This window comes from Notechis scutatus, chromosome 4, assembly GCF_049901735.1.
Source record: "Notechis scutatus isolate UNSWTSFEM ecotype Mainland chromosome 4, rNotScu1.2, whole genome shotgun sequence".
Taxonomy (NCBI): Eukaryota; Metazoa; Chordata; class Lepidosauria; order Squamata; family Elapidae; genus Notechis; species Notechis scutatus.
Window position 1 is genome coordinate 163,413,029 of NC_142012.1, and position 27,987 is coordinate 163,441,015.

General features: G+C 39.2%; 1 protein-coding gene across 1 annotated transcript; it reads right to left on the reverse strand.

The window, feature by feature from the left end:
- Positions 1–2,659: 2,659 nt before the first annotated feature.
- On the reverse strand, positions 2,660–27,870 carry LOC113427383 (cytochrome P450 2J2-like). Its single transcript, XM_087965687.1, has 9 exons — positions 27,703–27,870; positions 16,336–16,498; positions 15,024–15,173; positions 14,666–14,826; positions 13,904–14,080; positions 8,590–8,731; positions 7,175–7,362; positions 5,788–5,929; positions 2,660–2,946 (listed from the first exon to the last, which is right to left on the reverse strand). The coding sequence occupies exons 1-9, from the start codon at positions 27,868–27,870 to the stop codon at positions 2,762–2,764; spliced, it is 1,476 nt and encodes a 491-aa protein (XP_087821813.1). The 3' UTR covers positions 2,660–2,761.
- Positions 27,871–27,987: the final 117 nt, after the last annotated feature.

Here is a 27,987-nt window from a genome sequence, read left to right on the forward strand (position 1 = left end):
TGGAGAAAGAGCCCAAGAGACTGAAATAGAAACAAGCAAAGAATCATTGCAATGCTTCAGAGGAAACAGGCATAAAAACAAAATATCTAATGCCACACAGAGAGCTAATTTGAAATAGTGGTTAAGGTGCTGGCTGAGAAACCAGGAGACTAATGAGTTCTAGTCCTGCCTTAGGCATGAAATCTGGCTTGGTGACTTTGGTCCAGTTATTCTCTCTCTCAGCCCAGCTGTGCTAGCTGGAGAATTCTGGGAGTTGAAGGCCTAAAATTGCCAAGTTTGGAGACCTCTGTTCTATAACAACTAAAAGATATACAATATATTCCAATTGTGCCCTTATCTCCTCCAAAACAACATACATTCATGAGTAGGTTTATTCCCTTTACCTTCCACCAACACTGTTTTCATAAAATCCCCGCATATTTGTTTACTTTAATCATCCCTTTTTAAAATTTAATTTATGTTGTTAATTTATCATTTATCATCATACTCCAAATTTCATTATACCACTCAATATCCCAATTTCGTCCCCAATATTTAGCCATCCCTAATCTAGCAGCCATTATCAAATTTACAATCAATTCCTTTTTTTTGTTTTGTTTGTATCCTATTTTTCCACCAGCACCAGATATGATGACATATCTAAATTTACAGTCAAAAGTGCTATAATTTCCCTAAACACTATGTCCCATATTTTTTGTGCACTATCACAATCCCACCACATATGTTTATATGTCCCAACCTCTTTCTTGCACCTCCAACAAATATTTATATATTTAACATCTATTTGATTTAATGTACCTGGTGTTAGGTACCACCTCCATATCACTTTAATATTAAAATAATATTTAATAAAATATTAAAATGTTAAAACAATGTATAAAAGTTAAAATTTAAAAAGAGGCAAGGATGATTAAAAAAACAGTGTCAAAGAAATGGCTTTTTGAGGGTGTATTTAAGTTTTTAGCTGTAGTCCTGGCTTTATTTTTATCTAGCCTTTTTACACGAATACTTTATTATTTATTTATTTAATTAATGTATTTCATTTGTTTATTTTATTTTATTTGTTTGCCACTCCTCTTGCCTCAAGATGACTCTGGGCACTTGCAACGTTTAAAGCAATAAAGCCGTAAACTATATATATATATTTCAGATATTTACAATTAAAAGATAAGGAGGATGACAGCAGGATGCATGGGGGGAAATGGGATATTCTCTTAATCTATCAGCCACCTCCACTGTGATAGTTAGTCCCTGGTTGAAATCCCAAACCAACTGGCAAAAACAGGTCATTTTATTACCTTATTTTACCATATATTACTATTGTTTTACGGCACATGATAAATTATGACCTTTGGTTACAGCAGTATTATTATTAATCATACGGCACCTTCATATCAGATAACAGATAATCAGAGTTGGAAGGGACTTTGTAGGTAATCTACATATCACACGTCGATAAAAACACAAGAGATAAAAATCCAAAATATGACATACAAAATCTAAAATATTATAAACGTATGTCTGAATTACAGATATGCAATTTTGCTTCATGTGTCACAGCCAGGAAATCAGCAAAGTCTCCACTGTTATTTGGAGCTCTCTCACGACAGTAAATGCTGGATAGTTTGTTTTTCGGCCCTGCAGTCACAATTTGTTGGTCGTATTTTGCCTCACTTATAGAGGGCATCTGCACATTTACCATAGCCAGTGTAAATTCTGTTCAGTGTTGTCCATATCACACGGGGTTACAACAATACATTTATCCCAAGGGTGCTTTTTCTGGAGGCAACTGGACTTTTTTGTTCTTTTTTCCTTTGAAGATGTTTCACTTCTCATCCCAAAAGCTTCTTCAGCTAACAGGATAGATTTATAAATCCTTCCATTCCTCACTATCCTGTCAGAGCTGAAGAAACTTCTTGGATGAGAAGCGAAACATCTTCAAAGGAAAAAAACAAGAAAGTCCAGTTGCCTCCAGAAAAAACACCTTTGGGACAACCATGACCGGTGGATGACAGAGAATCTCTACAGACTTTTAACCATAAATTTACTTACTTACTCTACTGAGGGCCTGTCCAGAAAACAGGCACTGCAACTGAGGAACAGTCCTTCCTCGTTTCAAGATCTTTTAATTTCTGGAAAATGGGACACTACAAGACCCTAATAAATCTCCTGCTGACCCTAATAAATTGAAATAATCCTGGTTGTAGCAGGCAATTCTGTGAGCATAAGGCAATCAAGTATAAAGGGCTTTAGAGGTCAAAACCAGCTCTTTAGCACATGTGTTTTAGACTAACCGCAATTGAAGTGGCTAATAAAGGCAGCCAATGTAAAATGTATTTTGAGTCACAATCCCAAAATTGAAGAAAGACTCTGGGTTGGATGCTTTATAAATTAGCACACATACTTTACCAAGATGATCTGCAATGTAAATGCTTCTCTTTTCTCTTTGAAAGACATATGATTGAAAGTGTAATTTTAAGAAATGTTACCTTTTGTTCTGGCTGAAGGCAACTGAAGAAATCTACTACAAATTGAAAAAAAGATACTAAGAGCATATTGATATGAATATGTTTTATTAGCATCCAAAAGAAAAAAAAGGCAAAACGAAACAAGCTTAACATTGTTCAGCCACAATAGGTTGAAGATGTGTAGAGTAAACGGAGGCGGAAGCTCAAATTAAGAGAATAGGCATATAGGAAGCATTTACCCATTGAATGAGTACTGTAATTACTTTAATCCTTTGTGTGGTGTTTTTATAAGTTTAAGTTTTGTGGGGAATAGCACATATCTTGTAAGGCTGTGGGGGCATGGTCAAGTTTACAACAGGTTTTTCATTGAATTCTTTCACTCCTTCAGGCATCTGGAAGCTGAAGGCCCTCAATAGGCTAGTCAGAAAGATGAAGATCTCAATTCTTGCCAGCAGCTCTCCCACGCATGCACGTGCACCTGTAAATGAAACAAAACATGCATCAAGGGGATAATAATAATTTGCAGAGTATACCCCATAAGCAAGAAAATCTCTTCAGGAGGATTTAACTCAAGATCTACCAGATCAGGGGTGTCAAACTTGATTTCATTGAGGGCAGCATCAGGATTATGTTTGACTTTGGGGGTGTCGGGGTGTGTGGCCAGGGTGTGTGTGACCAGGTTGACATTACTTGTGTCAGGGGTGCCTGTGGCTTGAGCACTCCCAAGCTCTGTTTTCAGCTTGGGATGGCCTCCTGTAACCCCCTGCCAGTGAAAACGGAGCTTGGGAGGGCCATGCAAATGGAGCAAATAGGATGGCTAAAGCTGTATTTGAAATATGTGTGTTTGTGCATGTGTGTGTTGCCTATAGTCCATAGTAGATCCATCAGAACCCAGTTTGAAAAACCTGGGTTAAATCTACTCAAGGCATTCCCAAAATCACTGGAATGTTCTCCATTGCCGGAACTTGGCTGTTACTGGAATCTTGTGTGGCTACTATGCTATGTAATACTTTCTCCAAAGAGGTAAGTTTTGCCTCTGCTCTCCCAGTATTTAAAGAAATGGAAAAAATATATCTTGTCAATGATAACTGTTAATCTGTTTTAATTATTTAGCTTTCACTTTTTTCCCCAAATTTTGCATGTCACCTTGAGTAATTGTGGCAACGAATGGTCCATCACCTTCTATAAATTTGTCATTTCTACAGGGATGCGGTAGCTCAGTGGCTAAGACGCTGAGCTTGTCGATAAGAAAGGTTGGCAGTTCGGCAGTTTGAATCCCTAGCACCACGTAACGAAATGAGCTCCCATTACTTGTCCCAGCTTCTGCCAACCTAGCAGTTCGAAAGCATGTAAAAATGCAAATGGCAGCGATGAATTAGGATCTAGTTTCGGAATTCCACAGATATGCCAGGCTATTTTAATAAAAGTACTTTTGAGATTATGCTTGTCTTGGAGTTACTGACAGGAATGGATGTTCCCTAGAAAGCTGACATCAAGTAGAAAAATAGGGACCATTTTGGTGGGAAGGTAACTGCGTTCCGTGCGTCTTCGGCCTTTAGTCATACTGGCCACATGACCATGGAGATGTCTTCGGACAGTGCTGACTTTGAAATGGCGATGAACATCACCCCCTAGAGCTGGAAACGACTAGGACGTATGTGCGAGGGCCGAGGGGAACCTTTACCTTGATCTTTTATTTACTGTATTTCACATTATTTGCGGATGTGGTTGTCTTGTGGATAATATTCCATGAGGTGAGGTTGGAGGAGTGGTAAATGAGTGCATGACTTTTAGATTCTTACTGTAGTGGCTCACTTCCTACCTATAGTAACTGGGTTGGCTATGGAGGAATGAAAGAAGGGGGTACCATGGATACAGTGGCAAGTGGCGGCGGCAATGAGATGTGATAGGATTTCTGGAATTGGGAGGGCGGGACAGCAGACAGCAAGAGTCACAGGTTTACAAATCTACCATAGTTGAAGCTGTGGTTTTTTTATGCTCTTTGCTATCCATACCATCAGTAGAGAAGGATTCACTGATATACATGAAGTAACAGACAGGAGTGGAAGCATTGTGGTAGAAGGAATTCTACATTCATTAAAATGGTGGAGCTTAATAACTCTGTGGTCCAGTTCCACCAGTAATTTGGCTAGTTTTCTTTGGATTTATCTAACAATTCTCCCCCAAGCACTGAAGATCATTATACAATATTGTGCTTGTCTTACAAAGCTCTACTGGGTAAGAAAGCCAGTTTGGTCTAGTCCAGGGCTCACCAACCTTTTGGACCTCAGGGACCACCAAATTTTAAATCCCGTGGACCAGAGACCCTGGGAAAATCCCAAAAAAGTCTGCAGGAAAATTTCCCACCCCGTTTTTCCTACTAATCATTCTTTATTTGGGATTGCAGGATACTGTCTTCAGCTCCATTCTCAGGGAAGGAGGGAGGGAGGGAGAGAGAGAGAGAGAGAGAGAGACTTTTGGCTTCACGCAAAGAAAGCAGCAGAAGCAGAAGAAGTCTTTCTTTCTCTCTCCCAAACTCTGGCTGAAATGAGTCTTTGTGAAACTTGTCACACTGGTGCAACCTCTTGGAGCAGGATGCCTTGCAGGGTCCCAAAGACTCATTTCTGGCAGAGTTTGGGGGAGAAAAAGAAAGATTTTTGGTGCTTTCCTTGCGTGTGGCCAAAAGCAGCAGAAGAAAGAAGTGTAAAGAAGCAGCCCGGTAGCCAGACGAAGCGTGTGGGCAAGTTCTCCCCCCTCTGCCTTTCCCCCCCTCCCCTCACTACCTCATGTTGTTCACAATGCAAGTGACGCAAGCCTTGTATTCCCGTGCAGTCTGGATTAATTGCTTTGAGGGATGCTTTAATTAATTAATTAATTGCTTTGAGGGACCACCAAAATGGTTAAGGCACAATGTTAGAAAATGGGAGACTGTGAGTTCTAGTCACACCTTAGCCATGAAAGGCAGCTGGGTATTCTTAGGTCAGTCACTGTCGCTCAGTCCAACTCACCTCACAAGATTGTTGTTGTGGGGACAATAGGAGGAGGAAATGTGTTGGATATATTCACCATTCAAGTTATTTGTAAAAATAACGAAGATGGGATATAATAAATAAAAAAATATAAAACTAGTATTTCTTCATACATCACAGTTTATAGCCTAAGGGGAATTTCAGACTCTTAGTTTTGAAACTAGAAGGAATTAGGACTCCTAATTCCTCCTGGATCTCTTCTTCAGACCATGATGACTTCAGAACAACTCAGGGGTGGTGGTGGTGGTGTTGGGAATTTGAAATCAGCTGTTTTGGACTCTTGGATTTACCTGTTCCGAATGCTAGGAACTCTTCCCGTTCAACGAACTTCCCATCCTTGTCTAAAAAGTGATTTGGGTTGAATTTTTCAGGTGTCTCCCATTGTTCAGGATCTAGAAGAACAGAACGCAGGTCCGGGACAATAAAGGTCCCCTGTAAAAAAAAAAAGAAAAAAGAGATGACTAGACAGAGCAGTTTCATAAGGCAAACAGGCAGAAAAGTTCAAAGAATATTGAAGAAACTTTTATTCATAGTTTGCCTTTATGGATCCATATTTGTCTAAGACAGTTACGGACAGAGAAGTTTTCTTAGCATGGTGTGTGGAGCTTCTAGAATGGTTGCAGGAACTGGGCTTGGCTAGTCTAGTGAAGAGAAGGACCAGTGGAGACATGATAGCAGTGTGCCAATATTTGAGGGGCTGCCCCAGAGAGGAGGAGGAGGGGGTCAAGCTATTTTCTAAAGCACCTGAAGGCCATACAAGGAATAATGGATGGAAACTGAACATGGAGAGATTTAACTGGGAACAAGGAGAAACTTTCTGAGAGTGAGAACAATCAACCCATGGAACAGAAGTTGCCCTCGGAAGTTGTGGGAGCACCATCACTTGAGACTTTCAAGAAGAGATTGGACTGCCATCTGTCAGAAATGGTGTAGGGTCTCCTGCTTGGGCAGGGGGTTGGACTAGATGACCTACAATTGGTCCCTTCCAACTCAGATCATCTGTTATCTGTAAAGAAGGAGGTGAATGATAAAAAATAAGTGACTGATCAGTGATGAAGGTGGGGAGGAGCAGGCCCAGTGTCTGTTGGTACTGGCAAGGCAGGATAGGTGAAGGATAGACAGAGGGTGGATTTCAGTATCTCTGAGGTTGGTCGTAAGGGCAAGTGCCTGTGGGACAGAGGTGGTATTCAGCAGGTTCTGACCAGTTCTGGAGAACCGGTAGCGGAAATTTTGAGTAGTTCAGAGAACTGGCAAATACCACCTCTGACTGGCCCCGCCCCCATCTATTCTCTGCCTCCCGAGTCCCAGCTGATTGGCTGGGTCTTCTTTTGTTGCCCTGCACAGGAGAACAGAACTGGAAAACAGGTTAGTGGGGTGGGGAATGGAGATTTTACAGTATCCTTCCTCTGCCACACCTACCAAGCTACATCCACCAAGCCACACCATGCCCACCAAGCCACGCCCATAGAACTAGTAGTAAAATTTTTTGAATCCCAACACTGCTGTGGGAGTGCTGTAGTGACTATAACTTTGAAACAGGGTCATAATTAGCTTGGGAGGGGTGGGGTCTATGGTAGCTTTGAACAGTTGTTGAGTGGCCACAAGTTGAAGACTACCTATATTCTGCTTTTCCTTCTAAGTTGGAGTACCAGAATGTATCCTGACCACATTTCTCACCTTTGGAATGTGGTATCCCCTCATCTTCACGTCCTTTGTGCTTTGCCTGGGAACCCCAAATAGCAAGGCATACTTTGCACGCTGCATTTCATGAATCACAGCATTGGTATAAGGCAGCTTCTTCTTATCCTGATAGGAAATTGACCTTGAGAAGCCAAACACATCTTCAATCTCCTTCGTGACTTTCTCTAGGAAAAAATGATGGGAATAGAAACTTCATGTTCAGTATTGTGGTTCACTTATTTATTTCCTAATATTAATCCTCAGTAATACTGTAGAATATCCTTTGAGGGCATTAAATGCATACTGCACGAGTCAAAAAGAGGGCTGTGAAAACATTTACGGACCCCTTACATCTCAGACATAAACTGTTTCAAAACGATGCTATATAGAGCACTGCACACCAGAACAACCAGACACAAGGACAGTTTCCCCCCCGAAAGTCATCACTCTGCTAAACAAATAATTCCCTCTGCACTGTCAAACTATTTACTAAATCTGCATTACTATTACTATTAATCTTCTCATCATTCCTTATCACCCATCCCCTCCCACTTGTGACTGTATGACTGTAACTTTGTTGCTTGTATCCTTATGATTTATATGGACTGTTTCCTAGTATGATTTGATTGCTTATTGTACCCTATGACTATCATTAAGTGTTGTACCTTATGATTCTTGACTCTTGATGAATGTATCTTTTCCTTTATGTACACTGAAAGCATTTGCACCAAGCCAAATTCCTTGTGTGTCCAATCACACTTGGCCAATAAAAGAATTCTAATTCTAATTCTAATTCTAATTAAATGTAATCCCATTCTCCTTTTGAGTGTCACAAAGGAGTACAGATTAAAAATCCATTTCCTTGGCACTGATTAGATCTGGTCCAAAGGGATGCAAACTTATAGATTCCATTGAATCTCCTTCATTCAAATCAGTTGTCAGAATTCAATCCCAACCAGTTTAGAAATCTGATTCAATTTTTTAAAAAATCAATAACTGCCTTGAAAATATTCTCAACCAAATTTTTGAACAGCCCTCTTGGGTCGATTGTCATACTCTAATTTGGACTTTGACACGCAATCTAGGCTGAGAACAAGTACCAAACCTGAAAATCCTGGTGGATTTTTACATTTTAAGTGTGTTATATATTTTAGATCTGTATTGATTTCTACTTTTTGGTTCACCGCTCAGAATTTTATCGAGGAAATCAAAGAAGCCTCTCCATATGTATATTCTTGATTTCCCCCTAATCCTGCTACACTCGTGTTTGTGGTTCAAAAAGGTTCAAAAATCCAGCTATGAAATTATTATGAAGAGCAAATGCAGTTTATCGTTCAACAACTGTTGATATTTCAAATAATTTTAAATGATTAGGAACCTGCCCTAGTTCCTACTTCCCAGATTTCTCTCACCTTGGATATCAGGATGCTTTGCCAAGAGGATCAGTGCCCACTTCATAGAAACAAAAGATGTGTCTGTTCCAGCACCAAAAAAATCATAAATACACTGAGCCAAGTTTTCTTCATTGTAGGTAGAGTTGGGGTCATTCTTGCTCTGATGTTTAAAATGTGAAAGTAAAATTTACGATGAATTCTATGCAGCTTTTCTGTGTTTATTCTGTTGCTTCTGTGCCGCAAATCAACTTCAAATCTCAACAAACAAATGCTCTGTCTTACATATTGGCAAGAAAAGATTAAAAATAAAATAAAATACAAGCTGGATGGACAAGACATTCTCTCACTCTGTCAAGGACCTTGGAGTTCTCATCTCTGATGATCTAAGTGCTAGAGCCCACTGTAACAACATTGCCAAAAAGGCATTAAGAGTTGTTATCCTAATTCTGCCAAGCTTTTTCTCCAGTAATATTGCACTACTAACTAGAGCAGTGGTTCCCAAACTTTTTCAGTCCACCACCCCCTTGATGCTATAAACTCATCCTTAGTGCCCCCCCTATAAATAGCATTATTCAGAATAGCGGTTTGCATGACCCACTGCTAAATCTTCTAGCTTAGAAGTAGTTGCCACTAGGTGTAATTGTGCAGTTGCATTCTTTTCCAACAATGTCACTTGAGAATCCAAACATTACTGAAAAGTAAGAAGTATTTCCAGATCATTCAAAGGGATTATATAATATATATTCACCTAGAATAGAGAATATCCCAATCCCTGATCATCATACTTATTGATCAGTTCACTTCTGCTTTAGCATTTTCTTCATTAAAATCAGCATTTGCTAAGTCAGAGGTCTCCAAACTTGGCAACTTTAAGACTTGTGGACTTCAATTCCCAGAATTCCTCAGCCAGCTTTGTCCACAAGTCTTAAAGTTGCCAAGTTTGGTGACTGACCCCTGTTGTAAATGATCTTCCAGCTCAAAAACTCCCAACAGGTTTTATTTCTACCCAGAGATTTGGCAGGGAAGAGAGAGAGAAAAAAAGGAAACTTCCACTTGTACATCAACTCTCCTCAGCCTGAGAGCCATTTCTTCACCCCTTTAAGAGGGCTATACAACTACTGTGTCCCCCACCTTTCAGTGGACAGCCTTTTGAAAACACCCAGCACCCGAGGTAGCTGCCCATCCTGGTATACGGACGAAGCAAGCAGGTTCAGCACCCCTCCTTGCTTGCCTGCTAACCATCCACGCAACCCTGGGCAGCTTAGTGAAACATAAAAGAGCACTCCCACGCATGAGCAGAGAGCTGCAGGTTGATGCTCAGGCTCCGAAAGAGATATTGGAGTTGGTGAGCTTTTCCTGCTTCTGTTGCAGCCATCTTGGGCAAGGTGAGTTAATTGGCAGCGATCAAATGAAACATCTTCCAGCTCTTCATGATTGAATTTAAGAGTGCCCCAGGGAAGAAGCTGAGAAGCCGAAAGCAAGGTGGGGCGTGTCCCTCTGCGAGGAGTGTGAAGGGAGGCAGACACCTTGCCTCTGAGGGAAAGAGGAGGTGAAGCATTGGCTGTCACCTGGGAGGGGACACGTTGCACGCCCCGTCACCCTCACAGTCACTACTTTTGCTCTCAGCTTCTTCCATGGGGCACTCTTAAACACAATCTTGAAAAGCTTGCAAGTCCCCCCCCATCGGAAATGGTTCCCGAGCAGTAGAGAGAAGCAGGATTCAACCTGGCTGCTTCTCTGCCACCCAGGAGCCATTTCTGATGAGGGGGGGACTTGCAAGCTTTTCACTCTGCTGGGAGAGAGGCGCTCTCGCTATCCCAGCTGGAAGGAACAGTGGAGAGGCTAGTGTCGGCTCCGGGCTGCTTCTCTTACCTGCTCTTGCTGGGATAGCGAGAACGCCTCTCTCCCGGCAGAGCGAGAAGCTTGCAAGTCCCCCTCTCATCAGAAACAGCTCCTGGGTGGCAGAGAAGCAGCCCGGTTGAATCCTGTTTCTCTCTGCTGCCCGAGAACCATTTGCAATGGGAGAGGGCCTTGCAAGCTTCTCGCTCTGCCGGGAGAGAGGTGCTCTCGCTATCCCAGCTGGAGCAGCAGGTGATAGAACCAGCCACTTACCTGGCCGGAGCCAACAGGAGCCTCTCCACGTGTTCCCTGGTGGAAGGCAAGTGGTGGTGGGGTGGAAAAGGCAACCGGCAGCCGCGGAAAAAGGCAAGTGGTGGGGGGAAGGGGCAAAACAAAAGGCAAGTGGTGGTGGTGAGGGAAAGGCGACTGGGATTTGCACTCACCCAGGGAGATCACCAGATCAGGCAGGACCGCAGCAAAAGGCAGGCAGCAATGGCTGGCCTGGCGGGCGGGCAAAAGGCTGCTGGCATGTAGCGCATGTGCATGATGTTGTGCATGTGCGATAGGGACTGCCTGGGCAGGGAACGGAGAAGAGGGCAGAGAGGGGTGGGGCTAGCCAGAGGCCCGATTTACCGGTTCTCTGAACTACAGAGAATCATAACAACTGGTTCTACCGAACTGGTAGAATCCCACCCCTGAGCCCCAGGCAGAATTGCGCCCTGCAAGGGACCCACCTCTAGCACTCCTCTGCCACCCCCCTTGTCTCTTAGTGCCCCCCTGCCACCCCCTTGCCTCTTATTGGCCCCTCAAGTCATCCCACCACCGCCAAGAGGTGGTACTGCCCACTTTGGGAACCACTGAACTAGAGCATACAAAACATTTGCTGGACCAATTCTTGAATTCAGTTCATCTGTTTGGAATCTGCACTGCATATCGGACATTAATACAATTGAGAGAGTCCAGAAATATTTCATGAGAAGAGTCCTCCACTCCTCTACTCGTAACAGAAAACCCTATGCCACCAGAGTTGAAATTTTAGGCTTAGATAAGTTAGAACTACGCCGCCTTCGGTCTGACCTAAGCATAGTCCATAAAATTATCTATTAAAATGTCCTACCTGTCAATGACTACCTCAGCTTCAACCTCAACAATACATGAGCACACAATACATACAAACTCAGGGTAAACCGCACAAAACTCAATTGCAGGAAATACGACTTCAGCAACAGAATGGTCAATGCCTGGAATACACTACCTGACTCTGTGGTTTCTTCCACTAACCCTAAACACTTTAACCTCAGACTGTCTACTGTTGACCTCACCCCTTTCCTAAGCGGTCGTTAAGGGGTGTGCATAAGTGCACCAATGTGCCTATCGTCCCTGTCTTAATGTTCCCTTTTATTAGTATCTATTTCATGTATTAATAATCATGTTTATACTTATATATATTATTAAATTCATGCTTGTCACAATAAATAAATAAATAAATAAATAAATAAATAAACAAACAAATAAATAAATAAATAAATAAATAAATAAATAAATAAATAAATAAATAAATAAATAAATAAATAAATAAATAAATAAATAAATAAATAAACAAACAAACAAACAAACAAACAAACAAACAAATAAATAAATAAAAATAAAAAACCATGAGAATAAATATGTTCTTGGTAGTTGTACAGGAAAATCAATGCAGGAGAGTAAAAATTATAGCAGTAAATTTAAAGCTAGTAAGAGTCTGTGTTAAAGTAGGCCAGATGGTTTAGCTTTGGAAGAACTTTAATGAATATTGTTTTAGTTTATCATTGGTTACTTCAGTAAATGTTTACATGCGTAACTGTAACTAGTGTATATGAATCACAAAAGTTAACAAGCAACCAATGTTACCTGCATGCATTCTCATTTAGAAATTTGTCACTATGGAGGAAAATGAAAGTTGAAGTAAAAAAGGGTTTTGTCCCCCATTATTTTTCCCTGAGTCATTTTGTGGTTGTGCTTTCTGGTTTTCTGGAAGAATTAGAGCTTTTTAAACAAATAAATGGATTACAAACACACTGAATAAAATGTTTTAGGTGGTTATTTTTTACTCCAACTTTTATTATCACAGAATCATTTCTAAAAGCTATGTAGAACAGCTTTTCTAACCAGAGGTGCAATATGAGTTTTATTAAGAGCAGCTCTTAATAAACTAAATTCAAAATAAGAGCTAGATGAAAAAGAAACAAGATGAAGGAAGGTAATATTGATAAGGTAAGATAAGGTCAGATAGGTAAAGTAAGGTAAGATAAGATGCTGATAAGATAAGACAATCTTTATAGTTATTTTTTTATGTGGCACACTGGCACACATTAAAAATGAAATTCTGTTGCTGCTCTCAAAAGAAAGTGCTATATACATACATCTATATACCTACAACCAAAAATATATACATATGGACAATTGATTTAGATATATATAAATCGCTGTCCATTTTGAATACATAGGCGGAAAGAGGAAACAAGATTTCACAAGGTGTTGATACTATTTGGTACAAAACTGTGACTGAATCTAAATGTTCTGCTTTAGATATTACAAAGCCTCCTTTCTCCCAGAAGGTAACAAGGAAAAAAAGAGGTTGTGAAGAGGATGTGTAGCATCCCAGACAATCTTGTGCACCTTGCTCAAGCATCGATTATGTACTATGTCCTGGATAGAAGGAAGTGAATCACCAATAATCTTTTTCTGCTCACCCTCACCATTTTCTGCACTGCCTTCCTGTCCAAAGCAGTAATGCTTCCAAACTAGACAGTAATGCAATATGACATGATGCTCTCAATCGTTCCTCTATAGAAAGTGGTAAGGACAGGAGAAGGAACATGTACTTTTCTCATACAACACAGAAAATGCAGGTGCATCTGTACCTGCTTCATCAGTGTCTCACTGTTGAGCGACCAAGCTAGACTTCCTTGTTAGTTGCACAACCAGAAACCTGATGCAGCTAACCATCTCCACAGGTGAATTATTAATACACAGCAACAAGTACCCTGTTTTTCGGACTATAAGACACTCCAAAGTATAAGATGCACTGAGGTTTTGGGGAGGAAAACAAGAAAAAAAATCTGCCTCTGCCTCCCAACAGTTTGTCTCCTTGCAGCAAACAGCAAACAGCCTGTTTCAGCTTCAGCACAGCCTGATTTAGCACAAGCAGCTGATTGTTGGCTGGATCGACCTCCTGACAATCAGCTGTTTCAGGCTGCAGGGATCACCATCACCTATTGCCACCTCTGTGCATCCCATTTTCGGCCTTCACATTCTGTTTTTGGCCCCATTTTCAGCCTCCGTGCATCCCATTTTTGACCTCCACGTGTCCCATTTTTGGCCCGTTCCAGGCAGTGGGGATTTCCACCCACTTTTTTGAGGTGGGGGGGAAAGGTGTGTCTTATACATTGCAAAATATGGTAATTCCCTTGTTTCCTTGCCCATGTATTGAATTACAATAAACTCGTACCTTCTCCATCTCAAGAAGATAGTAATCAATGAAATCTTGTGGCTCATGAAGAGAGCTGGATTCTTTGTGTTTCTGTATTTCTTGCTTTGCAAAGGAGAGGATCCAGGCTGTAGAAGCCAAGGCTTTCTTGTGGGGGCCTGGGAGGTAGTTCATTATTGTGGGGAACAAACCATATACCTACAGAAAAGGCAGAGGAAAAGTTACTTATTTCCCATCACAATTGGAGAAAACTCTCAGCAGTTGACAGTAACAGACAGCACTTACTAATAAAAAATATATAAACTGACTATCTCTAGACCCGCTATGAAACTATGTGATCGGGCTTAGTTTTTGGGGAGGAAAATAAGGGGAAAAAATTGTGCCTCTGCCTACAGCATCCATCGGTATTCATCTGGCTAGCGCCCTGTCAGTGTGTGGGAGAGTTGAGGGCTGTTTGGAAACTGAAATATGGAAACTGAAACAGTTTTAGCTGTGTGAGCAAGAAGGAGACAGAAAGGAGCCTGGGCGTGGCTTAGCTCAACTGTTCTGTACTAAAGCTGGTTGCTGCTGTGAAACTAAAACAGAAACAGAAACTCCTCTGCTCTGCTTGTGTTTTGCATTTGGAACGGATTTCTTTTCAGGTGGGGAGGGGGAGTAGAACTCCTTAGCATCAGAGTGTGTATTTGCAAGGCTTCCTCCATGCTTTACACGACTACATGAAAATACTGGAGGAAATATAGGTTTGAGGGGGAGTTTTGTCTCTCTTATAGAGAAATAACTCACCATATGGAAAAAGCCAACCAAAAAATCCACAATAGTTCTGAGGGCTTGAATTAACTTCTGGAAATGTTCATCTTCAGAAGCAAACTGATGCCCAAAACTCAAAGCACAGATGACATTAGAAACTGCATTTAGTAGCAGAAACGAAGGGTCAAATGGTTGTCCTGCAAATGAAGATATTTTATGATGAATGTTTAGGGAACATGATTTCTAAGGGGGAGAAGGAAAAGAATTTGGAACTAGTTGTTTGAGAAATAGAAAAATCAAATCAAATACACAGGTTTTTATTCGAAATGCTCAGAATGGAAAAGATATCAGCAGATAGGGACTTGAGCCATTGTTATTACCCCAAATTACATACCATTTGTTTGTCTAAAGTTGTCTATCAATGTCTGAGCAACGTCTTCTATTCTATGCTCGATGCTTTTCTTCCCCAGGCCCAGCTTCCTCAGAGAAGTGATGCCGATGTGTCGCTGCTGTTTCCAGGTGTGGCCATTGGAAAGAATAATTCCTGTGGGGCATCAGCAGACAAGAAGTTATTCCTGATAACATTCATGTTAAAAACTGCTTAGATCTAGTTGTTGCCAAACATCTCTCTAGATTTCAGGTGGAAATATCAAATTTGGTGCAGGGAGGCACCCAGGGGTGGGATTCAAATTTTTTAACAATCGGTTCTGTGGGTGTGGCTTAGGTGGTGGGCGTGGCTTGGTGGTCATGTGACTGGGTGGACATGGCTTGGTGGTCATATTATTAGCTGGGTGTGGCCAACTCAATATCACTCACATCGAGGCACGCATCTCCTCGCCTGGCCTCTCATGACTGTGGGGATGCTGCAACAGTCATAAGTGTGAAAAATGGTCATAAGTCACTTTTTCAAGTGCCATTGTAACTTTGAATGGTCACTCCACACAAGCAAAGTATATGAAGTCCCCTGTGCATCATGCCCTGCCACATACATTGGACAGACCAATAGAAGAATAAGTACCCGCCTGGATGAACACAAAAATGCAGTAAAAAAGCTGGAACACACTTCCTCACTAGTCCAACACATGAAAGCAACAGGTCATAGCATCGACTTCAATGGCACCAAAAGCCTAGCCACTATAGCCACAGAATTATCAGAGAAGCCATAGAGATTGAAAAAAGACCTGAAAGCATGAATAGAAGAGATGATTCCAACAGACTGTCAATCATTTGGAAGCCTGCACTCACAAACAAAAAAATCTCCACACCACAAGCCAGGCAAACACCTGGGCACAAACAGATCCCCCCTGATACCTCCAGTTCAAACACACCCCAACCAGGCACCCAGATGAAACCTAGCTTCCCAATAAATGATAGCCATCCATTTATGTGCCAAATTTCAAGTTTGTAGGCTTTATGGTTCTGGAGATTTTGTGATGATGTGTAAGTGGTATTTTGCATATATCTATATCTATCTATCTATCTATCTATGTCAAAAGGAAGCGAAAGATGGAGAAACTTGTATTGGACAAAATTGGTGAGATCAGCAGAAAGTAAATTAAGCAATATTTATTTTGCTTATATCGTGCCTTTAAATCATTTTGTTTATTATGTCTTACTCTTTTTCCCCCCATGGTTTGAATAATATTACCACAAATTATAATAGTATGATGGTTATTGAGATACAATTCCTTACAATTTGCACCTACCCATTCCTTTTCCTAAAGCAGTCAAGAAAGGATCATTTGGTCGATCAGAGAATTCTTCTGAGAATCTGGTCATTTCTTCTTTCACAGCTTTGAATCCAGACAGCACGACCACAAGGTAAGGTCCGAGCCACATGGAGTATATATTTCCATATCGTTTTACATGCTGCCAGGGGAATCAAAGATGAGAAATATTACAATAAAATAAAACAGGGTTTGTGCAGCTACCCTACGCTACCAACAGTTTCCCTAAATCCTGAATTATGCAATTCTCTGCTCTTTTCTCTTTCTCTAAGATTCCTGCCTGAGATCCACTATTTTCTCCTATCTGTTGGCTCCATTCCCCCTTGCCTTAGATGAGAGTGGGTCTTCTTTTTTTTATTAAATAATTTTTATTAATTTCCTTTTTTTTTTTACATCGTAAAGCATCATGGTATCAACAACGTTCTTGGCATCTATACAAGATTTTGATTTAAATATCATAATACATTATATTGCGTTTATCTACTATTAAATAATATCTTTAGCTATAATTATTATTCTTATATCTTTATATAGTTTACAAAATTTTATTTTACTTTCTTAAGGGCTGTTTCAATTAACATTTTTGTCTCCCTTCTTGGTTCTGTTTTTTAGCCATTTATACCAATTGTTCCAAATTGTAAAGAATTCAGAGTCGTCTTTTTCTTTCAATTTCATTGTTAGCATATTCATCTCAGCACTTTCTGTTACTTTGTGTATTATTAGTTCTTCATTAGGGGTATTTGGTGTTTTCCATACCTGTGCAAAGGCTATTCTGGCGGCTGTTATAATATGTAACACTAGGTATTTTACTTCTTTCGGTAGTCTTTCTTTAATAATTCCTAATAGGAAGGATTCCAGTCTGAGCTCAATCTGATAGCCAGTGATCTCTGTTAACCAATTTTTAATTTGGATCCAGTATGTCCTGGCCTCGGGGCACATCCACCACATGTGATAAAATGTACCATCAACTTTTTTGCACTTCCAACATTTAGGACTCATATTGGAATAGATTTTTGCCAATCTTGTTGGGGCTAAATACCATCTATAAAACATTTTATATATATTTTGTTTGTATGCAGCAGATACCGTTAATTTATAATTTATATTCCATATTTTTCCCATTCCTCTAATTCTATAGTGTATCCAAAATTCTGTGCCCATGCAATCATTGTACTTTTGACTATTTCCTCTTCCATTTTAAAATCTAATAAATATTTATATATTTTATTTATAAGTTTTTGTTCCAGTCCCATTAATATTTTATCTAGTTGGTTCTGCCCTTTGTCAAATCCAAAATCTTTTGAGTCTTTTTTATATTTATTTTGAATTTGCAAATATGGCCATGAATCGATTATAATTCCATTTTCTTTCATTTCTTCGTTTGATTTTAATTTCCCTTGGCTATCTAATAGTTCTTCATAGCTTACCATTTTCCGTAGGTCTAATCTATTTGGATGTATTATGGCTTCCATGGTTGACAGCCATCATGGGATTTCTGTACAGTGTTTACCTTTGATTTTTTTTCCCAAATTGTAATCAATGAATCTCTTATTAGGTGTTCATTGAAATAGGTATGTATATTACTTTTATTTTCCCACAAAAATGCATGCCAACCTATCAAGAGGTCATGTCCTTCTAATGTTAAGATTCTCTTGTCTCTTAATTTAATCCAATCCTTAATCCAACTCAACACCACTGCCTGATAATAAAGCTCCCATTCTGGTAGTCCTAGACCGCCTCTGCTCCTATTATCTTGTAATAGTTTCATTTTAATACGTGGCCACTTGCCCAACCAGACAAACTTGGATATCATTTTATTTAGTTCTATAAAAAAAGATTTCGAGAGAGGGTCTTCTTATTGCCCACTCCTCCTGTGACTGACAGAAATGTGAGCCAGTGGTTGTTTGAAAGAGCTTGTTCACGAGTCACATCTTTTGAAGGCTACAGTTCAGATAATTTTCATAGGCTTTCTCAACCTCTTTGCCCTGTGCTTTTTAAAGCCACAAACTCTTCAATTTTCCAACTGATTGTTATATTGATAGGACAGTCTACAGCAGGGGTGTCAAATTCAAGGCCCAGGGGCCGGATCTGGCCCATTGGGTACTTAGATCTGGCCCGTGGGACCAATGTTAGGGATAACATTGGTTACCTAACTTAGTTTGGGTAAAATAATATATAAACTATGTTAGTGAGTTTAAGTGTATGTATCACTTTAAACTGTAAACCAAGTATTTTGGGTGCGGTTGTAAAATCACCATAAGAAGGAGCAAGAGAGCTCACTGTTTACCGGCTTTTACTGGATTGCTGACAATGATGGATTGATGGTGATAACTGCGTGTTTGCTGAGAGAAGAAAAGGGGTTTGATTTTTCTTCATATCTCTGACTGCAAAAGAGATATATCACTGGACTGATTGATTGTAAGTTTAATGAACTCTTTTTCGACACTGGACTTTGCAAACTGAATAACCCCCGGACTGACTGAACTTAGTGTATGACATATGGACTGTTTGACTATGCTATAACTCTTGCTGGAATAAAAACTATTTAATTTGCACAGTGTATCTGTCTTACTGAGTGTAAGCTACTACAACGTTTTTATCTCACATATCTGCCTGCCTGCTAGACTGCTAGGGTGTATATCCCTAACACTGGTTATGGGCCCAGGTGCACAGTCAGACTAACCAGGATATAACAGGCTTATTAAAGTGAGAGTTTGTGTAGTTACACAATACTGTAAACAGACAGCTGTGTTTTATTAATTATAGTTTAATATCCAGAAAAAGATGGCACAAGTCAATTTACAAAGTTTGTCTCTAATATCCAAACTGGATGGAACAAACTATGTTTCATGGTCTATGAAATGCAGCCTACTTCTACGAAGAGAAGGTTTGTGGAGTATAATTCAAAACCCACCAGAGGTAGATGCATGGGATCCGGAGGATGAGGATGATGCCCAGAAAATACAAGAATATAAACTGAAGAATGAGCAAGCTCTCTGTATAATAGGACTGACACTCTCTGACCAACAACTTGTCCATATTCGTGGAGAAGAAACAGCTGCTAAGTGCTGGGAGAATTTAAAGAAGATTTATGTTCAAGACAGTGTAGGAGCACATATAAATCTTACACAAAAGCTGTTTAGAACACATCTTCAAAAGAATGGAGACATGCTGAGTCATATAAACTCTATGAAGAGAATTTTTCAAGAACTGCATGAAAAAGAACTTATCTTCACTGAATTACACCAAGTTTATATAATTTTGTCTTCTTTGGATGAGAGCTACGATGCCTACGTAACTTCACTTGAAGTTCTGCCAAAAGATAACCTTACACTAACTGACATTACTGGCAGATTAATTGAAGAAGCCAGGAGAAGGCTTGAAAGGGATCAACTCAGAAGGGAACAACCACAATGTGAAGAAGAGAAAATATCTTCGTCAGCGTATACAATTAGAAAATGTTTTAATTGTGGAGGAAAAGGACATTTGGCTAGATTCTGCAAGAAAGCAAAAAGCCAAAAAGCCAGCCAGAATGCTAAAAAGCATAAAAAGGATAAAAAATGCATAGAATTAGCCATGTATAGCAACGAAACTGTGAATAGTAATTTATGGGTGGTAGATAGTGGAGCATCGCACTGCATAACGAAAGATAAGAAAAGATTTGTTAAGATGTCCACAAGTTCACAGCAGATATCGTTAGCTAATGGCTGGAAACTTAAGGCTAAAGGTGAAGGTATAGCATATTGTTCTTGCATAAAAGAAAATGTAAAAATGTTATATGTACCACAACTTAAGTTTAATTTGCTTTCGGTTAGAGTTTTGGTTAAACTAGGTTATGTAATTACTTTAGGGGAGATAATTGCATAATTGAAAAAGAAGGTAAAAAAAGTGACTGCAACTTTAAGAGGTGAATTGTATGTGTTAAATGATAATTCATTAGAGGTGGCTAACACAGTTTATAATAATGTTAAACCTCATGATGAGTGCATACATTTGTTACACAGATGTTTAGGGCATATAAATTTTAAAATACTTAAACGAATGGTAGAACTATCTAAAGGTATAAAACTGAAGCCTTGCAGTAAGTATTTGCACTGCAATTCTTGTAGTCAAGAAAAAAGCAAGGTGATACTAGCAAATAGAGTTAATGGATTTAAAACAAAGGAGCCTCTAGAGGTAGTATTTGCTGATATTATAGGTCCTAAAAAAACAAGCGTGGGAGGTGCTCGTTACATACTAAGTATAATGGACCATTATTCCAGATATGGTTTCTGTTATCTAATGAAAAGCAAAACGGAAACATATCAAAATTTCTTTAATTGGCTTAAATTCGCTGAAAGAAAAACTAAAAGGAAATTAGTAACTCTTATCACTGATAATGGTACGGAATTTATAAACAATAAATTCCAAAATAGACTAAAGATGGCAGGTGTTGAACATAAAAAGTCTGCACCATATAGGCCACAACATAATGCCTTTATAGAAAGACGAGGCCAAACATTACAAGCAATGGCTCGTACTATGCTGTCAGATTCAGGATTGCCTGAAACTTTGTGGGGAGAAGCAATAATGTGTGGTAATCATATATTGAATAATGTTGTTAATTCAACAACTGGTGAATTACCATTCACATGGTGGCATGGCAGAAAACCTGACCTAAGCTACGTGCACACATTTGGAGCACCAGCATGGGTGCATATCCCTACACAACTGAGAAAGAAAGGGCAACATAGGGCTAAAAGGTTATTTTTTGTAGGTTATGAATCTAATCACAAATCATACAGATTCTGGGAAAAAGGTACATCTAGAGTTTACTGTAGTGCTAGTGCACAATTCCTAGAACATGTAGGATGGGAAAAACTGGAGCAAGATTCAGGTAAGGAAGTAATTATAGAAACCTACAAAAAACCAGAACAAATCAGTAATAAGAAGAGTACAATTAAAGAGGAAGTACATGAAGAGCGTATAGGACCAGAACAGGAAGAAATACCAGAACAGGAAGAAATAGATAATCAGGAACAGGTAGAACATGAAAGTCCACCTGTAAGCCCTGTAATACCTAGACGTTCTACACATGTAACCAGACCACCTGATAGGTATCAAGCAAGTGTAGTTTGCCAAGTTAGTAAAGTTCCAACTAGTGTTGAAGAACTTAGGATGTATCCTGCAAAGGATCAGGAGAATTGGCAAAAGGCAATGGAAAAGGAACTAAATTCATTAAAAGAAATGAAAGTTTATGAAAATGCCAAATTACCTCCAGGTGAAAAGTCCATTGGTTGCAAATGGATATTTAAGTTAAAAACTGGTAAAAATGGGACTGTTACCCATAAGGCTAGGTTGGTAGCTCAAGGATTTAATCAAACTGCATGTGATTATGATGAAGTATTTGCACCAAATTTAAAGGCAATAACCTTGAGAGCAGCTTTAGTGTGGGCAGCTAAGAAAAACTATATCATAAATCATTTAGATGTAGAAACTGCCTATCTGCATGCACCATTGCAGCACACTATATATTTAAGAAAATCAGTAGGTATTAAAGATAATAAAAATAATAATGACTGTTGGAAACTGAAAAAGAGTCTCTATGGATTGAAACAATCTGGTTATGAATGGAACCAATATATTGTAAAAGAGTTAAACAATATAGGGTTTAAAGCAGGTTTAGCTGATCCATGTTTATTCAAAAGAGAGACAAATGGCATAGTATCATTATTATTGTTTTTTACAGATGATATTGCTTTAATAACGAAGACTAATAATGAAGCTACTGAGATAATATCATTATTAAGTAAGAGGATAAAATTAAAGCATTTAGGAGAAATAAGACAGTATTTAGGATTGACAATAAACAAAACCAATAGTGGCTTTAAGATATCACAAGAAGATAAAATATACCAATTGCTAAAAATGTATAAAATGGAACTTTGTAAACCGGCAAAAACTCCAATGAGTCAGGAATTTTGTCGTACTGATGCTCAAAGTTCAAAAATTCGATAAGACTATTTATCAGTCATTAATAGGTAGTTTATCATATATAAGTAATTGGTCAAGGCCAGATATTGCTTATGGCGTTAATCAATTGGCGAGATTTAATGCTGAACCAAATGAACGTCACTGGCAAGTGCTAAAGCGTATATTAAGGTATCTTAAAAAGACAATGCACTATGCATTGTATTTGGAGCCAAAAGATGATTTGATTTTAAGTGCATATGCTGATGCAAGTTTTGCAACAGACATAAACACTAGGAAGTCAACTTCAGGTATGGCTATACTATTAGGTAAAACACTGATTGGTTGGAGGTCAATTAGACAGCAACATATAAGTATGTCCACAATGGAAGCAGAATTTTCATGTCTATCTTTATTATGTACTGATTTAATTCTGTATAAACAGTTGTTGTTAGATATGGGAGTAACTGTTAAAGATGCCATTGTAGTTTATGAGGACAATCAAGCAGCCATAAGGTTGGCTACAGATATTGCTGTAAAGACTAGATCTAAGCACACTGACCTTAGATATTTGAATGTTAGACAATCTGTGAAAAATGATCTGATAAGATTGGTCTATTGCATGACTGAAGAAAATTTTGCAGATGGATTTACAAAAGCACAAGGTGCAGTAAAGCACAAGGAAAATTGTGAAAACTATGGGTTGAAATTGTATATATATATATATATATATATATATATTATATTATATTATATTATATTATATTATATTATATTATATTATATTATATTATATTATATTATATTATATTATATTATATTATATTATATTATATTATATTATATTATATTATATTATATTATATTACCCAAAAGGGGAGAATGTTAGGGATAACATTGATTACCTAACTTAGTTTGGGTAAATAATGTATAAACGACGTAGACTGAAGCACCTCCCAGTCTCTGGATGATCCGAACGGCTCTCAGGAGAACATGTCCTTCTAATGTTAAGATTCTCTTGTCTCTTAATTTAATCCAATCCTTAATCCAACTCAACACCACTGCCTGATAATAAAGCTCCCATTCTGGTAGTCCTAGACCACCTCTGCTCCTATTATCTTGTAATAGTTTCATTTTAATACGTGGCCACTTGCCCAACCAGACAAACTTGGATATCATTTTATTTAGTTCTATAAAAAAAGATTTCGAGAGAGGGTCTTCTTATTGCCCACTCCTCCTGTGACTGACAGAAATGTGAGCCAGTGGTTGTTTGAAAGAGCTTGTTCACGAGTCACATCTTTTGAAGGCTACAGTTCAGATAATTTTCATAGGCTTTCTCAACCTCTTTGCCCTGTGCTTTTTAAAGCCACAAACTCTTCAATTTTCCAACTGATTGTTATATTGATAGGACAGTCTACAGCAGGGGTGTCAAACTCAAGGCCCAGGGGCCGGATCTGGCCCATTGGGTACTTAGATCTGGCCCGTGGGACCAATGTTAGGGATAACATTGGTTACCTAACTTAGTTTGGGTAAATAATATATAAACTATGTTAGTGAGTTTAAGTGTATGTATCACTTTAAACTGTAAACCAAGTATTTTGGGTGCGGTTGTAAAATCACCATAAGAGGGAGCAAGAGAGCTCACTGTTTACCGGCTTTTACTGGATTGCTGACAGTGATGGATTGATGGTGATAACTGCGTGTTTGCTGAGAGAAGAAAAGGGGTTTGATTTTTCTTCATATCTCTGATTGCAAAAGAGATATATCACTGGACTGATTGATTGTAAGTTTAATGAACTCTTTTTCGACACTGGACTTTGCAAACTGAATAACCCCCGGACTGACTGAACTTAGTGTATGACATATGGACTGTTTGACTATGCTATAACTCTTGCTGGAATAAAAACTATTTATCTTGCACAGTGTACCTGTCTTACTGAGTGTAAGCTACTACAACGTTTTTATCTCACATATCTGCCTGCCTGCTAGACTGCCGTTGCACGTTCTGCTAGGGTGTATATCCCTAACAACCACCCTGGAAATAGTGAAGGACCTGCCTGCAGTGCTTCTGCCAGCGAAAATGGGCTCCCGAGCTCCATTTTCAGCTGCCACAGCCTCCTGGAACCCTCGGGCAGAGGGTTGCAGGAGGCTGTGGCAACCGAAAATGGAACTTGGGAGCCTGTTTTCACTGGCAGAGTGCTCAGGCCACCACAGGCGCCCCTGACAGGAGTGATGTTGAGCTGGCCATGCCCACCCTGGCCACACCCACACCCCCGAGGTCAAACAGAACCCTGATGTAGCTCTCAATGAAATTGAGTCTGATACCCCTGGTCTACAGGATTTTGGGCTGAAGAATTGTTCTTCATCTGATGGGTTGTAACCTGAATAAAAATTGGCCACAACAGCAATACCATCCATATAGTTTACAACTATTGGGTGAGTGGTCCACAGAGAAATGTCACCCCCAAACCAATTAATCCAGGCTGTACAGGAACACAAGGCTGCGCCACCCACATGGCCCATGGGAACACAAGGCTTGTGTCGCTTGCATTGCAACAATCTATGTATTTATATGGCTGTATGGCTTTTATTTGTAAACTGCCCAGAGTCACTTAGATGAAATGGGCAATGTACAACTTTGATAAATGAATAAAATAAATATATGAAATTATAAGAATAGAAATGATAAGAATAGTGTCAAGCCCAAAATTGACATATGTGTAGCCATTTTAGTTAGGCTTAGTATATATTCTTTTTTTTACTTTCTCTGTGGTAGTCAAGGGGGGAAGGGTTTTGGGCTTGCCACATTCCTAAGGGGGGAGGAGTGGAGATAGAGACAGTTTAGACTAGGTGATTCTTCTACCTGTGGGAAAACGAGCTGTCTGTGCTTGGGCCCCTAGAGGTGGAGATTTATGACATCAAGCAACGTTGAATTATTTCTATTGGAGAATGAGACTTTTGGGGGTTGTTTCTAACTTTTAATACTGTGGTGTAATTCCGGGTTGGGTCAGATCCGGAATTACCATGGACTTTGGCAATTTGATGCTTTCCTAAATAAAAGAAATTGTTTTGGAAGATGGACTTTGTTCCTTTTTTTTTCATGGATTTCATCACTTGGAATCCTGACAAATAGACCTAATGTTAGCATTACTAGGTGGGTAGACCAGAGAGGGAACATGATCCGATAATCCAATTCTATTTTACAGTAAAGCTACATTAATAGAATCTTGCAAGTCTGAAAGAATAGTTCTTCCCCCTGTCTCTTTTACAGTCCAAGAAACTAGTCAGGGTATCTTCTGAATTTCTTGCCCTGCCACTGTCTAGATCTATGTTATGCTCTCTCTTATCTGTCTGTTCCCTCGGCAGCATTTCTTTGTCCCATCTTCCAAAATCTTTCACACATACTATTGTACCTATGGCTTATATAATTCATTGTATTTGAGGAATTACAATAATTACATGTTTGTACATATTTTCCTTCCTTCCTTCCTTCCTTCCTTCCTTCCTTCCTTCCTTCCTTCCTTCCTTCCTTCCTTCCTTCCTTCCTTCCTTCCTTCCTTCCTTCCTTCTTTCCTTCCTTCCTTCCTCCCTCCCTCCCTCCCTCCCTCCCTCCCTCCCCCTTCCCTTTCCTCACTCATCTCAACCACATATTCTGTACAGTGTACAACATAAAAAATTAAAAGTACAGAATATATATATATAAAACTGAAACGGCAGTGAAAGTCTGACTCACAGACGAACACAATACAGAAGCCTGATGATGGCAGATGAGATTCTGCCGAAACATTGCTACAACTTTAAAAGCAAAACTATAATGACATGGGAAAATACCCGAACAAAGCTGAATACCATACATGTAAGTACCCGGGAAAACTTAAGAATATATATATATATATATGGATCTTTGGTTATTCGGGTTTTCTCCGCGTAAGATTCAAAGTATCTGCAAGCGTTTGGCGAGGTCCCACTCGCCATCTTCAGGCTGGTGCTTTCGGCTTAGTGCCAGTGCAAGCACTAAGCCGAAAGCACCAGCCTGAAGATGGCGAGTGGGACCTCGCCAAACGTTGCCTAGATACTTTGAATCTTACGCGGAGAAAACCCGAATAACCAAAGATCCACATACAAATACCCGAGAACCTCAGAAAACATATATATATATATATATATATATATACGTTCTATATATATATATCATATATATATATATATGTATGTATATATGTATATATATATATATATGTATGTATATGTATATTATATGTATATGTATATGTATATGTATATGTATATGTATATATGTATATATGTATATATGTATATATGTATATATGTGTATATGTGTATATGTGTATATGTGTATATGTGTATATGTGTATATGTGTATATGTGTATATGTGTATATGTGTATATGTGTATATATATATATATATATATATATATATATATATATATATATATATATATATAGTCACCAGATGGACTATTGCCATAGATACCATAATTAGCAAGAAACAGATGCCCTTAACACACTCATGACCCCAGGCCTGGGCATATAACCATTGTCTTCATCGCTTTATGAAAGCCAAGCAGGGTTGGGACATCCTAATCTCTGGAGGAAGAATGTCTCAAAGGATAGGGGCTACTACAGAAAAGGGACACCTCCATTCCTTGGCAGACAGAATCCATAACAAGCCCAATCTGCTGGACAGAATTTGTTGGGGAGAAACATGCTGGGAGAAAAACAGTCCCTTGGGATTCTGGATGCAAGCCAGGAAGGGCTGAGAGGTGTAGAAACACTTTGAATTGCACCTGGAAAAAATACTGGCAAAATGTCAGTGCTTCTAATCATTTTAGTTCTATTAATGTTCTTTCCAGAAGAAGCTCCTGCGTTAATACTTCACGTTAATATTAGCCTTTCCATTTTACTGGAGATTGTAATTAGTGATGATATAATCTCAAAGCAATATATGAACATTACTATTTGGCCATTGTATAATTAGAAAGGACCATTTCAGCTGTCGTGTTTGACCTGTTGGCCAGTGCAGGAATACAAAATAAAACATCTTCATTAGGGGATGTCCAGCCTCCATTGGAGCAGAGTGAAAGGGAAACCACCCTCTCTCTAGAGAAATTGGTTCCATTATCAGTGTTTTATTGGACCGACTGAGCCAGAATCTGCCTTCTAAAAATGTACACCCTGCCCTATTCTTTCACATCCTGCCCTGTGAAACGATGGAAAGCAGGTCTCAGCTTGAATATTCTGGGATGACGGCAAAAATAATCAAGTATCATCCCCATCGCTTGATTAAATTCCTCATCATGCAAGAATATTGCTCTAGGTTAGTACATTTATCCATAACTATGGTACAAAGAAAATAATTAAAATTATGGTATTACCCTAAGCAAAACATCTTCTTGAAGTCCTATCCCATTTGCCAACAAGGTCCCAAGGAATGGCAGAGCCAAAGGACTGGGAGGCAAATGTCTTCGGGTCCAAAGTTGTCTCAGGAAGAAGAGAATCAAGAGAACAAGCAGCAAAATGAACAAAATCACCCCTATTGCCATCATTGTCCTTCCGGATCTTTCCCTGTGATGCTTCCAAGTTGATCTGGAGGTGGTTGTTTCCTTTTATCCAACTCTTTTTGTTTTTCTTCCTGGTTTCTGTACTTCATTGATTGGAAA